Source organism: Crocodylus porosus, unplaced genomic scaffold, assembly GCF_001723895.1.
Source record: "Crocodylus porosus isolate Cpor-Errol unplaced genomic scaffold, CroPor_comp1, whole genome shotgun sequence".
In the NCBI taxonomy this organism is placed as follows: Eukaryota; Metazoa; Chordata; order Crocodylia; family Crocodylidae; genus Crocodylus; species Crocodylus porosus.
Genome location: NW_017728886.1, coordinates 78,328,099 through 78,341,998, shown reverse-complemented (window position 1 = coordinate 78,341,998; position 13,900 = coordinate 78,328,099). Strand labels below are relative to the sequence as shown.

Below are 13,900 nucleotides of genomic sequence, written 5' to 3'. Positions count from 1 at the left end.
ATTGGATGCTTATCTTGCTGGGATCCTATGACCCCAGCTGACTTCCTGCCCTTTGGGCAGGGGGCTGGACTTGATGATCTCCCGAGGTCCCTTCCAGCCCTGACGTCTATGAAATCTATGAAATCCACCGTTGTTTTCTGGGTGAATTTGATTTGCTTAGTTCCTATTCACTGGTGGCTTCAAAATGAGATAAACAGCCCTTTATATCATATTATTAGTTGTTCTATTAAATTAAACATCAGGAATATCCAGGAGTCAAACAATACTGCGCCAAAAGAGGCAGAACGGCACCCACAGGGGCAGCACACACTGCCCAAAACCGGAGTCTGACCACCCAGAGCCACACTCCAGCTGTCAGCCATGTTAAGCAGCAGAATCTAAAATGTAGCGCACATTTCTTACCTACTGACCCTATCCCCTTACACAGACAGACCCAGGAATGGGAAGAGATGTTACAATTTTTAGTGCTGCTGAGATTCCAGGAAGACCAAGGAAGCTGCTGTAATATAGGCCCTTCCTACACTTGAAAGGGTTAGCCATTATAACTGTACCAGCAAACCTCCCCTAACGGAGACTGCTTATACCAGCAAAAGGATTCATTTTGCTAGTATAAAACTGCTATGCCAGCAAGAGTGCTGTACAGTCACAATGTTACCCAAAAGGAGAAAAAAAAAAAACCCCTACCACATCCACTTACCCACCACTGCTAAGACTGGGGGAGGGGGGAAGAGTACTTGAGCATTAGATCAAGTTTTAGGCAAGTCTCTGGGGCTATCTAGGTCATGCTAGGGACATCTCTGACAGCAAACAGGATTGCAGTAGTTTTACTTACACCCCATTCCCAGGCTGAAAAGTCTGTGTCGTTCTTCATTTTCTACTGATTTGTCAGTCTCCAGTAGAAATGGATAGGCAGCAATACAAGCTATGGTGTACAAGTCAGAACATGAATAGGTGCAATTTGAGGCACGTTGGCTCCTTTCAAACTTAAGTTGTCTCATTTCCCAGTAACCTGAAGAAGTAAGGTCGATAGCTGGCATTTTGCTGTTTGCTAAAATACACGGCCATTTCCAGAAGCAGTTGTTTACTTCTTTATATTCCTTCTTTAATTCACTCTCCCCTTCAGCATTATTTTTATAGATATTGCAGTAAGTTAAGTCATTAACATTCAAACATACACCCAACAGGTATTCTGGTTGTGACCTACATCTGCCAGCAAACAAGGTTTTCCATCGGATGCAAAATTTCTTCTAACAAACCACCACGCAGATTCAAGTTTGACAGTATGTATTCACCTTAGCTGTCATGTAACAGCAATCACTTACCCCTTATAGACTAGTTCAATTCCACACCAGTGTTGCTGAGCCTCTTCAGCCACACAGATTGCACTGGTGTATGGTCAATCTGGTGCATGGGGCTACATCATCCAGACCATGGGGCTTCCCATGGGTGCAAAAATTTGGTGGCAGAGCAGCAGTGGCAGTATTAACTGCCAAGGCTCTTGGAGCAATTGATACTGCTACCAGTACCTGACAGCCACATGAGGAGCTCCATTGGCCAGATGACACAGCTCCATTGGCAAAATGACTCTGTCGGCTGGTTTGGTTCACAGGCTAGAGGTTGAACATGATTGCCACAGACAAAAAATAATTTGAGTATTGTTCAAAGCATCTGATTTTTCTAGTCTAACATAACTACACATGAATGAGAATAGAGGAATCAGACACTCCATAAACTCCTCTTTTAAAGTCAAGCCAGTAAGTAGGAAGTGGAGAATTTATTTCCTGATAGTATCGTTATCATTTTGTTTGTATCTTAAAAAGTTACCATTCTTACCCCCTGATGGAAAGCAGCCTATATTTACTAGACTAACAGATCTTACTTTGTGCTATATCTTTATAAAGTATAGGAGAATTTGACAGTTAGTGAAATTAAACTGGTGAACCAAACATAATTTAGCTCACTGTGATTCTCAGCAAAACTTGGTCCCTCACACTACTTCCAAACAGAAACATTTCTTTCACAAACCAATGTAAAACTGCTTAATGGCTAACACTTGGGTTTCTTACAACTACAATTCTAAAGTCACAAAGCAAGACATTTGATAAGAACCAATATTGATAAATGACTTTTAAATGCTGCCTTACTATTATACTGTACACATAAGCTTACATAAGAAGTGCCCAGCTTGGACTCAGTAGCCTGTCTCCAACAGTGGCTAGCAGTAGATGCTTTAAAAGATGAGTATATGAATAGGACAGATCTAGAGTAATCTATCCCTTATCATACCTTCCCTGGTATCACCATTATTGGTTTAGCAGTATCAGAAAAAAACATCCCCAATTGTTCTAATAGCTCTCAATGGACTTGTCCTTCATTCTTACTCTGTTATAAATTGTAAGAATAAGGAATTTTCCAGCTTTAAGATGCTTAGACCCTCTGTTTTCTTCAATAATTTGACCATTTGAAACTAGAATTGTGAATGCAATACCTCTTATATGAAGGACAAGAATATATTATTTAGCAACCATTCCAAGCATGGGAATATCATGGCTATAGAAAATTGTTATTGCTTCAGTCATGACGTGAAAGAAATAAATCTTGTTCATGATTTCAGGTATGGTCACACAAACTGAAGTTTACTTCTGCTGTCACAGGCAAAATACTACTAGGGAGCTACATATGTTAAAGCTTAGTGCATTACTGCTTGTGTGCTTTCATAAAAGTCCCTTCTGCCTTCACTTCCCCTTTTTATCTTCCAAATTACTTGCACATTTTTGCAACCACTACAGTTTTGGTGGTTGCAAATAATGTAAGAAATAATAAAGAAGCAAGGGAAAAAATTCCTGGTATGTGTTAATATCAGTAGAAAGAGAAAAAAAAGGATTAAGGCATGTAATAACTAAACTATTTGCTCAACACACCCTAAATTCAGCGTATTAAGAACCTAAAAAGAACACCACACAGTATATACCCTACTTGTGCTCTTAAAAAGGAAGCACTCAATCAAGCAAAGAAAACGATCATTTAAACTAAAAACAATTCAGTTCCCTGTGATTTTAAGAGGAGTAAAACTAAGACTGTTTTTATACGTTGTCACTGATAAGCAAGGACAACAGTGAAAAGCAGCCTCCTAGTTAACAGCTTCCTTTCTGAAGGAAAATGTTCTATATAAATAAATGTCTTATATTAGATTCAAAGATACAACTCAAATCAATTAACTTCAGAAAAAGAAGTTTAATTGGGCCAGGGAGAAAATAATGTCAATGTTATTTTTAAAATTTCACTTCTATGAAGTGAAGTGAACTTGAGCTCTAGAAATATTAATACAAGTCACAGAGCAGTGTTCTCGACTGTTTTAATCTCATTTGCTATGCTTTTGAATATGACATAAAAATATGCTTAAATTTATGATTAGTGCTTCACAGTGGATGCTACTGAGTTTGGACTCAAGAAGTTAGGGCACCAAGTCACAACACAGGCTTACATGCATACCTACAGTAGTAGATACTTGTAACTCTAGGTTTCCATCTGTAATTTATTCATTCATACTTTCCCTGGTATTTATTCTGGATGCAAAATTGCATCTGCAAAACACCAATGCTGGTTTGAAAACAAATTAAACCATGTTTACAAACAAGCAGTAGAGGATCTTAATAGTAAAACAAAGACATGACGAATAGGGAGGACATTCTGCATGTTATATACTGGAGAACAGGAGAGTTTTCTGAACGTGATAAAGTAGTAGTAATTTTAAATAATGGCAGCATCCAAATCTGCAGGTTCCAAAGGGACCTCCTTAAAAACCAAGAAGTTTTCTGTGATCCTTGCTTCAACTTTCAGTTTAGGTTTATAGAACAACCTTGCTAATAGAAATATTCAGACTGCAACATGGTTTGGGTATTCCCAGAATATTAAATGCAAAAACTGGCAATTCCCCTCCCTCCTCAATGAGTAACTCTTGAATCCTCTTCTCACTGCAGTTTGAAGTGCATGGAGGAGTGAACATCCATGACAGAGGAGATATGCTAAAGTGGAGGGGATGCTTAGTGGGGTGTTCTAACAGAGTAGTAAAAAGCATTTGAGATATGCAGTTCTTTGTATGAACAGTACCACACACAAGTGTTCTTTTGGATAGTCGCACATAAGAAAATTTATTTAAGTGGTGCTCACGTGAAGTAAAGGAAAGAACCGACCAGAATAGTCTTTATACTTTCTAGCCAGGGACCTCAAAACAAAATGCAAACATTATCAACCTTCAGCATTACTTGGAAGTAGCTCATACACGCATTTTATAGATGGAAAAAAAGAGTGGTTCAGTGACCTGTTCAATATCACAGAGTTGCTGGTGAAGAAGAGATCAAATCCTTCTCTGACTCCCCCTGGTCCCATGCTCTATGCACCAATAGATTCATTGTCCTTCCCCTCCAAACTCTACTTTATCCCACTTTTTCACCTGCACATTTATATTACAAGATTTCATTTTGCTACACTGCTCTACCCAGTCCCATACCATGCTATGCAACTGGAAAGCTTTTCAAACACACTCCTATCAATTTCTCTTGATTTTCTAGGAAAAGAGGCAGCAAATAGAAGTCCATGATCAAATGAAGCAGCTGATTAGCTTTCTTTCTTATTAGCTAAACTGAATGATGATATGGCAGGAAATGTGGGATGCTTAACTCACTGCTACTTTGCAGTATGACCAGTCACTTATTCCTGAATAAGATGCAGAACAATACCAGCAGTGAAAATGATCAGGTCATTAAGATTTTGAGGTTTCCTTGCTCACTTTCTACAAGTGGCATTGAAGATATAATGATGGCATGGGGCAATTGACACAAGAAGCAGAAATGTAGAGTAAAATATTCCTGTGCAGGGTACTAAAAGCAAGGACAGGACATCACATACTGTGCAAAGCAGAAGCAGAGGAAGGATAGCAAGGGAACAGCTACAATGTAGTCAGCTCACTAGATGAGAAAGGAGATTTGAGTAGCCACTTTTTGCATGGATTGAAAAGAGTTTTCCTACATGGTAGACCAGATTTGGGAAGAAGTTTGTTCTCCCAGAATATTAATAAATTGTCCAACACCTCAGTGAAGATCTAAATTTACATAGTCTCACACCAAAAAGGTGTCTTTATTGAAACACTATTTGAGAGGCCCTTGAAATGTCCAATTCCCACCCTTTTACCAAAAGAGAGATGTATGATGTGTAGGCTGATTATCTAAAGGAAGAGCACCCTATTGCTTTATTATCATTTGAAGAGTTTGGAGGTTATAGATATTATAACCCAGTACAGAGGGACTACACTCACAAATCCCTTTACCTTGCAGTGAAAATACATCACTTCAACATTTTAGACTCAGTACAGGCAGTCCTCAACTTACAATGTTTCAAGTTACAACATTTTGCACTTACAATGTTTATAAATTGACACCCTGTTTCAACTTTCTCATGTCAATTTTGACTTTACAACGCTTGATCCGATGCCAAGCCATGCCAGTGGACAAGTCTGCTGTATCATCCATCTCCCTGGAGAACATCTATCCAAACTTCCTTGGACACTTTGTTTAAGAAAGCAGACAAGACTCCAGAAAAACCTGCAGCCAAGACTCCTGAGAAGACTCCAGCCAAGAACCCTTCAAAAAGTCCAGGGAAGTCACCTTAAAGAAGTCCTTCCAAATCAATATGACTGCTATTTACAATATAAATACATTAACGCAGCTATATTACTCATCTAATAATTGACCGAGTACAAAATTCTGGGGTATTTTTGGTGAAAATAGGGTATTGGGCCTTGGTTCAGGAACCATTTATAACATTGTTTCTTATGAGAAAATTCGTTCTGAGTTACAATGTTTTGACTTAAGACCCTTGGTTTTCAGGAACCAGTTGTGTTGCAAGCTGGAGAACTGCCTGTAGTCAACAAGCTTAATCACACTTCTATCTGGTTATTTAGTCTGTATTTAGCTATGATGATTCTGAATAATACAGCCCATCCCAATTCATGATAAAAAAGTGTTTTCTTTAAGAAAAAAGAAGTTTGAGTTTGCAGTCATCCTGTACAGACACTGTGTTTTTTCAAATTCAGACTTTACCACTGTCTTGCAGAGAAGACTTACTTCTAAAGAACTCTTAACAAACCAGATTGACTGAAAACTGCTTAGGCTTCAGGATGTGCCTTCTCACATTTCATGCTATGCCTGTGCTCTGCTTACTCCACTCTTAGGAGCAGACAGGCTGTGCTTCTGAACTACATGAAAATCCCACTCTTACCCACTACATCAGAAACCTGATTTTTTCCGTGGTGTAAGAGAGAAATGGATAAACGCCAGTGGTTACAGATTTGTGCCAGGTAAATGACAGCATAATAGATGCATACACTTTAGGGCACAAGCCTGCAACCCTTATTCATGTGAGCAATTCCATTTCTTGTCCTGCTGCCAGGACACAAAGACTTCTATGAGACTACCTAGGAAAGTAATCCTAGCTCTAGAGAGTAATGGTTGTATACTCAGATAATTTCTCTCTTCTGATATGCTTTAAAAATTGTAAGTCCCAGAAATTTGAGATGATGATAATAATCCTAGAATCAGAGAGAAGTACAGCTGGAAGGGACCTCCACAGACCAACTAGTATTGAGGCAGGATTATTCCTATCCAAAACATCTTGTACAAACCATAATCTAAATTCTATGTAAGACTACCTTCAATGCAGATATAAACACAGACCTAGTACCTCAACCTGCCACAGGTAAAGCAGAGGAACCATGACAATAGTAATACTGCTCAATGTCTTCTTCTTCCAATACAATATTGCTGAAACTACACCCAAGAATCCCAGATCTGAATCTGAAGAGTACAATGGGCTGCCCTTGCTCCCCATAAAACCAGGAATCACTTTAAACAGAAATAAGCTACCATCACTTGGTTGGCTACATGCCAGCACTCGCACAATGCGCTTGCAGTGGATCCTTGCACAAGTTTACACACTCAAGGGAAACACGCCTCTTCCTGTCGGGGGGGCTTACAAAAGCTATAAGGAGGAGTACAAACATTAGTGTAAACCTAGAAGTGGTAAAAGATGACCACTTTAGCACACAGCAACCCTTCCTTTTTTAAAAAAATTAAGTACATTTTTGTATTGATTATATTTTAAGTTTATATCCATCTCCCTAGAGAGAGAGATCTATAGAGAAGAGAAAGAGAGACTGGACAGTACTACTATACACACACTGGGCAGTATTACTATACACATGCATACACACACACAGTATATAAGATGTGTGTGTGTACACACACACACATTATATTTTAAGTTCTATAGAATTTAATTTTATATAGAATTTAAAGTGTAGTTAAAATATAATGAATGTACAAATACAAATTATACATATGTATAAATACACACACATGCAAAAATAAGAAGATACATGTGTAGGCATTTTATAGAGTCCCATATATAGTAGGGGCTTCAGTATAGCAGGTGTCCCGGAGAAGCAGGGCTGCAGCGGGCCCCGGACGGGGGAGTCTGTCGCGCGCCGCGCTCCTGGCGCGAGGCGGGCGAAGGGCGCCGCAGGGGAAGGGACGCCGGGCAAGAGCCGGGCCGGGGTGGGGCTCGGCTCCCCCGACACCTCGCCGGCTTCCCTGCCCCGGGGCTCCTGGAGCCGCCCCCGGCACAGGCGAGAAGAGCCGCAGGCGGTGCCCCCTACCACGCCCGCCCTTACCTGCGGTCTGGAGCAGCTGCGCGGCGGCCAACAGGAGCGCGGCCAGGCGGACGGCTGCAGCCATCGCCCCGGCCCCAGCCCGAGGGGGTGCTCTTCCTGCTTCCTGCTCCTGCCTCGCACCTGGGTCGGGCCGGGCGCCAGGCGGCTCCTCCCTGCGGGCAGCTCCTCCTCCCCCCGCGCCGCCCGGCAGGGGCGGTGCTGGGCCGAGGGCCGCTCCCAGGCTCTGCCCTGCCCGGCCGGGCTGGAGCCTGGCGGACTCGACGGGGAGTGCTGAGGAGAGAGGTACGGGGGCCTGGGCTGCCTCAGGCGGGCAGAGGAGTCTGCCCTGGGTTCCTTCGTCCCAGCTCCTCACACAATATCGTTTTCCATTTTGGTTAGTAAAGAGACATTGCTGAATGACATGCTCTCTTCGGCACGTCTGCTTCTTAGACATCGTGTAAAGATTGGCTTGGAAAGAGGAACTGGAAGTAAGGAACAACTTCAGCCTCGTGGCCAAAAGTTGTGGAACACCTCGCTGAGGCTCTGCAGTCACATAGTCTGCACCAAGAAGTTGTCTTTATGGAATCACTTTTCGAGACACCCTTGAAGTGTCCAATTCCCTCCTTTTTACACAAAGAGTTCGATACTGAGCAATATAGAACAAAAAGAGTTTGATATTGTACAGGCTGATTATTTCTGGGGGTCCCTTCCAGCCCCCTTCTCTGGGATGACAGATGCCATGGGGATGTTTCATGGCCCGGCTTAGCTCTGTAACCTTCCCCGCTTTGCCCCCCAGCTGCCTTTGTGGTGAGGGGGGATTAAAGTCCCTCCCTTACCCCCATGCTTTCCTTTCATGGCTACACCCATGGACAGATCTAGGACTTTGAGAAAAGGGAGTGCAGAGAGTGTGGTTCACCATGAGACCAAACACACCACAGGATTTTCCTCCAGTTAAAGAAACATTACTAATAGTACAGGGCCCAAGGCTATGCTATTCAGTTTAAGATTGAAGCAAAGAAGAAATATAACTTCATAGATGCTAGGGTTGGAAGGGACAGCAACAGATCACAGAGTCCGACTCCCTGCCTAGGCAGGAAAGAGTGCTGAGTGCAACTTTATTACAATGTGCATTAATTATGAACATATACATACAATAATAAAACCTAATCTTATGTATATAATAAACCCAAACTAGGTGAAAAGGAATCAGTTGCTTCATTAGCCCAGCAGTCATTAGAATTAAATGATCTCTCTCAGATTCCTAAAACAAAGTCCAGCCACCTTGAGTGTCTTGACTGTGCCTCCAGTGCGTCTTTGAAAGTTATTTCTATACCTTAGTTACCGGTTTTAGCTAGAGTTAAAAACTGCCTGTAGGTCTGAGAAATAGAAGCTACATTAACCAAGAACAGCTAGCAGGCAGTAGCATTGCAGAAGAAAGGGTAGCTTGGTTAGGGGAATGCCAAGACCATTTAAAAGGAGAGGGGGGCTTTAACCCTTGTGGAATGAAGAGTTTAGAAGAAATCAGGTAGATTCTTTCTAATGAGCCATGAAATTGATTGACTCTCTCCCACCCTGGTGCCTGAATAGAAGTGTTGCTACTACTGCCAGGCAGTTGGTTTTAATGTTTGGGATGGACCAAAAAGAAAAGAGGGGTGCAGCTGCAGAACTGGACCACCCCTGGATTTGCCCCTGGGTACAAATATACAAGTTCCAGGAATCCTGGATTCGAAAAGAAAAAGACAAAAGATCAGACAGGCAATCACATGGCAGTGAGGAAAGGCTACTATTGTTAGAAAGGAGCGTGAAGGGCTATGGATATGCTAACCAAAGAGGAAAAATGGGTATAATGGTACCAGACTGACATATGGGACGTTCTAGGTTGATAGATCCATAGGTTCATAGAAGTAGGGTTGGAAGGGACCTTGTAGCTCTTCAAGTCTGACCCCCCGCCTGGGCGGGAGAAAAACTGGACTCAAATGAGTCCAGCCAGGTAGGCATCAAGCCTATCCCTAGAGATCCAGAGCAAATCTCAGCCAGAATGGGAAGGGAAGTTTCAGTGTTCTGTGAGAATGGCAAGATAAGCATGTGTAGATTTTCTGGTTGCATCTAAACTTAGAAGAATATGATGCAAGAAATCTGGGAGGAAGGAATACGAGAGGCAGGAAAGATAGAGTCTATGTTAATGTGAGCTGATCCGCTGGAGCCAGCCAACATGACAGCTAGAATCTCACTCCCCAGCCCAGTTGCAAGTATTCTGATTAAATGCTTGCAATAGTAATTACTATGTGGCTATAGACATGCGTAAGTATTGTAACTGCTATCTAACGTATAGTATTTTAGAATGTTATAGTATTGCTATAGTATTTCAGAACATTTGTTTAAAGTAACTACAATTGCTATTGACTTCTGGATTTAGCAAAGGCTGGATTGCTGGCTATGAAAGCTTGGAAAAGTGTCTCTTGCACAAAAATGCAAGACAGTGGCTAGGGTGAGACTGGATTGTGGTAACAACTCAAGCTTCCCACAAAGAATATCAAACTCTGCTAATGGCTTGCAACCCATTAGGTTCAAGAGATAGGAGCTCGTGGTACCCAGTATCTGACCCATGTCATAAAATAATAAAAGTGATGGTTAAAATTGTTGGCAGAGACCTGACACTCATCAGATGTGTATTTCAAAGCTAAGAAAGCCAACAGTATAGGCTGAGCCAGTGCAACTAAAGGAGACAAGGAAACTACATATACATTTCAAATGAACTAGCAACTAAAGACAAAAGACTAAATATGTATTTCAAGCAAAACCTGTAAAAAGTGCATTGAATACAGGAAAGATGTCCTGTATGTGACATCCTCACATTTCTCAAGCCAGGCATCCAATGTCTAAGGTATTACTAATGTCTCAATCATTCAATGCATGTCCAGGGTTTTGGAAACAGATCATTACCGGTACAAGCTATTGCAAGTTTGATAAACAAATATTCACAGACAAGGTCAGTGCCTCTTGGTATCCCATTTGACCACTTAACGTCCCTCACATTTAATTGCCATGCTAGTGAATAGCTGCAAGAAACACAAGTCTTCACATTTAGACAAATCCAAAAACAGGAGCCAGGTCAAAATAGAAAAATTGGAATGAAACAAAGGCCATTGAAATGGCCTCAAAACGAAACAAGGCTGGTTGAAACATTTCAGCTATAGGCTGGGGATGGAAAGTCAGCCCAACTGGGCTTTCTTTTGCCTCCGGCACGATCTAGCACAGAGCACTGGGAAGCAGCCCAGCTGGGCTGCCTCCCCATCCCCAGCAAAACTTGAAACCATGTCAAAACACCCTGTTTCAATGGAATGAAACAGAACAGCTGCTTCAACTCAAGATGAAGTTTGAAACTAAACACCATTCCCTCAAACTGTTGAAACACAAAGCGAAATGGAACGGTGCCATTTTGCACAGCCCTAATGGTCACTCTTTTCCTCCCTGTTTTGTTCAGACTTTAAATCGACCAACCATCAAGGAAAAATGCTTTGAAGCGATACAATTAAACAGTATAAAAAGCAAGACAGAACTGCCAACAAATTGTGCAGTCCAGGAAAGTTCAAGAAGCCATACTTTGCCCAGTTTAACCAGCAAAGGATCCTGCCCACCAAAGGCTTCAAGAGTGGACCAGCTTTCCTGCCTGCATTGGTGAGAAAACACTACTGCAGCTAAATATGTACTGAAACGTTCTGTAATAGCTCATTAGGAAAGTCTTTTTCTGTCATTTAGTTTTGTAGCTTTTTGGTAGTTATTAAAGCAAGTCTGCTTTTTCTGCTATTAATCCACCGAGCAGTGTGTCAATTCTTAAACCACTCTGTTTAAAAACCCATTTTTAAGTGCAACAAATTACTGACTATGGTCATTTGAATTCCAAGAAGTAGGGGTTTTTGTTTTGTTTTTAATTTAAAAACCTGGAAATTAAACACAATAATAAAAGGTCAAAGTGATTCTGGGGTGTTGCTTGCTTATACTAGCAATGAATTCAGCTCCAAGTCAAAGAAGTCAAGCCTTCAGAGATCAGAACACTCCAAATTAATATGTTATTGTAATGTTAACTCAGCCACATTATCCAGGTAAACCCATGTAAATCTGGATTCTGCTTTCCTGATGCTCCCAAGGTTCCTGCTGAAACAAAACTTCCATTGACATCTGCAGAGAATATAGAATTAGGTTTGTGCACTCTTTTATATTAATTTTTCCTACCATAATTGCAAACTAGTACATTGCAAATGCAAATCTTTGTTCACAAGGGACAGAGTTATACAAAGGTTGATAGATCAGGCTTTGACTAGTTCATGTACCAAACATACTTCTATTGAAGTACACAGCACAGCTCTCACTGAGTTCATTAGGCATGAGAATGAGCCTTCCATTTTTAAAGAGGCACATAAAAATAAACCAACTTTGTTGCTTTTGCCATGTTAACAGGACAGTAGAAGCCATAGGGTAGATAAAGAAATATTCCAGTCAGCTACGGCCTCTTCCTAGAACAGGGGTGGGCAAAATGCGGCCCACCAGGCCATTCTATCCGGTCCAGGGGGCCCCTAAAAAATTTAGAGAATTAATATTTATCTGCCCCTGGCTGCCTGTCATGTGGCCCTCAATGGCTTGCAAAACTCAGTGAGCAGCCCTCCACCCAAAATAATTGCCCACCCCCCTCCTAGTAAATGTGATCAAGTTAATGGAGTAGGACCATATCCATTTGTGCCAAAATGGGGTGACATCTGAATTTAAGAACTGTGGGATTCACTGCAGCTGATGTGACTGAGAACAATGCTGCATCTTTTCAGGAGTGGATCTGCACTGGCAAGCTCAAAGACCAAAGATGCCTTGGTGACTCCTGTGTTGGCCTGAGATACAGCAGGAACCAAACAACCAGTCCTTCCACACAGCAACTGCTATGCGTTCTCATTGTAACGTGCTTATTAGTATAATATCTGCTGTTGAATTCATGTGCACACACCCACTCACATACATTCTTATGTTTATGCTACAGTACAGATCCATAGAGTTTTCCTGTGTGTATATTGTTTGTCCCATATAAAATGTCTTTTCTGAGTTTTGAGAATTTAAATGGCTTTGGCCAAGTAGCAAGGATCATTTTGAACTGAGGAAAAAAGGAGATGCTTCCCTAATGGCTAGGGAAGCAAGGTGATTATGTACCTGACATTAGTGGTCATTGATGGGTGTGATACTCCTCAGCCTTGCTCCTCCTAGGCTTGGACTGAGTGAATAAGACATTAAGCTTTCCATCATACCATCAGATAGGTCAGGAGGTAGGAAAGTTCAAGTTGGTACAGATTTTCTTAATATTGCTACTCTCGTTGCAACTATGTGGCTTGTTTTGCATAAGGCATGCATTAGGCTAGCTTTTTTGTTTGTTTGTTTGTTGTTTTGTGTTTTGTTTTTTTTTTTATGAAAGAAAAACTTGCCATAGTCATTGTAGGACACTACACATGAAAGTGTACATTTTGTAACACCCCACCACCACCACAGCTGTGTAGTGCCAATAGACTTAGAGCCATCCCAGCCACTCTTGGGCTCCTTGTCTGTCTACTTGGCCTGAGTCACAAGTGTAAATCAATTCAAGTTTTGCAGATTGGTTCAATCTATACATCTTAAACTAATAAGCAAGTGAATACACACTCACTAGAGCATGCCTCCCTGCTCTGGTGGAGCAGGCTACTTGCACCTGGAGGGGGAAATCAGAGACAGAAGTTTAATAAACTGATTTAACCCAAGTCAGTTAAACCTGGATGGATGTGGTATCAGACTTATCTTGAACTGGTTTTGGCCATTTTGAAAGCAGTTTCTCTATACTGAGCTTCTATTGCATTATAGTTTTGAACAGTTTCTGATCACTTACACTGGTTTATGTGAAATTTCTGTCCCTAGCTTCAGAATCTTGGGGAGACTATCTTTTGAAGGATCAATGCCAAATATTAAATGGTGACACAAATTGAGAGCTCACTCTGCCAGCTAAGAATGAAGTGAAAGGTTCAGGAAGGTTTGAACCCCTCACACTCTGGCACCCCTTGCCCAGGCAAGTCTGCACAATCCAACTCAACCCCATTGTGTCCCTGACCTAGGCAAGGCTGCTTTCACTTTGTGCCAGCCTCTGGTCACTTAACTGGGCTCAGCCTCCTGAGTCCTTAACTTTTCAAG

At 41.6% G+C, this 13,900-nt stretch overlaps 1 protein-coding gene across 1 annotated transcript in view; it reads right to left on the bottom strand.

Moving 5' to 3' along the window:
* CDCP1 (CUB domain containing protein 1) overlaps nt 1-7,871 on the bottom strand; it is a 51,336-nt gene extending 43,465 nt beyond the window's left edge. The window contains exon 1 of the mRNA XM_019537267.1: nt 7,727-7,871. Within this exon, the coding sequence (XP_019392812.1) occupies nt 7,727-7,790 (64 nt within the window). The 5' untranslated portion in view covers nt 7,791-7,871. The remainder of the gene's footprint in view (nt 1-7,726) is intronic.
* Between the last annotated feature and the right edge of the window lie 6,029 nt (nt 7,872-13,900).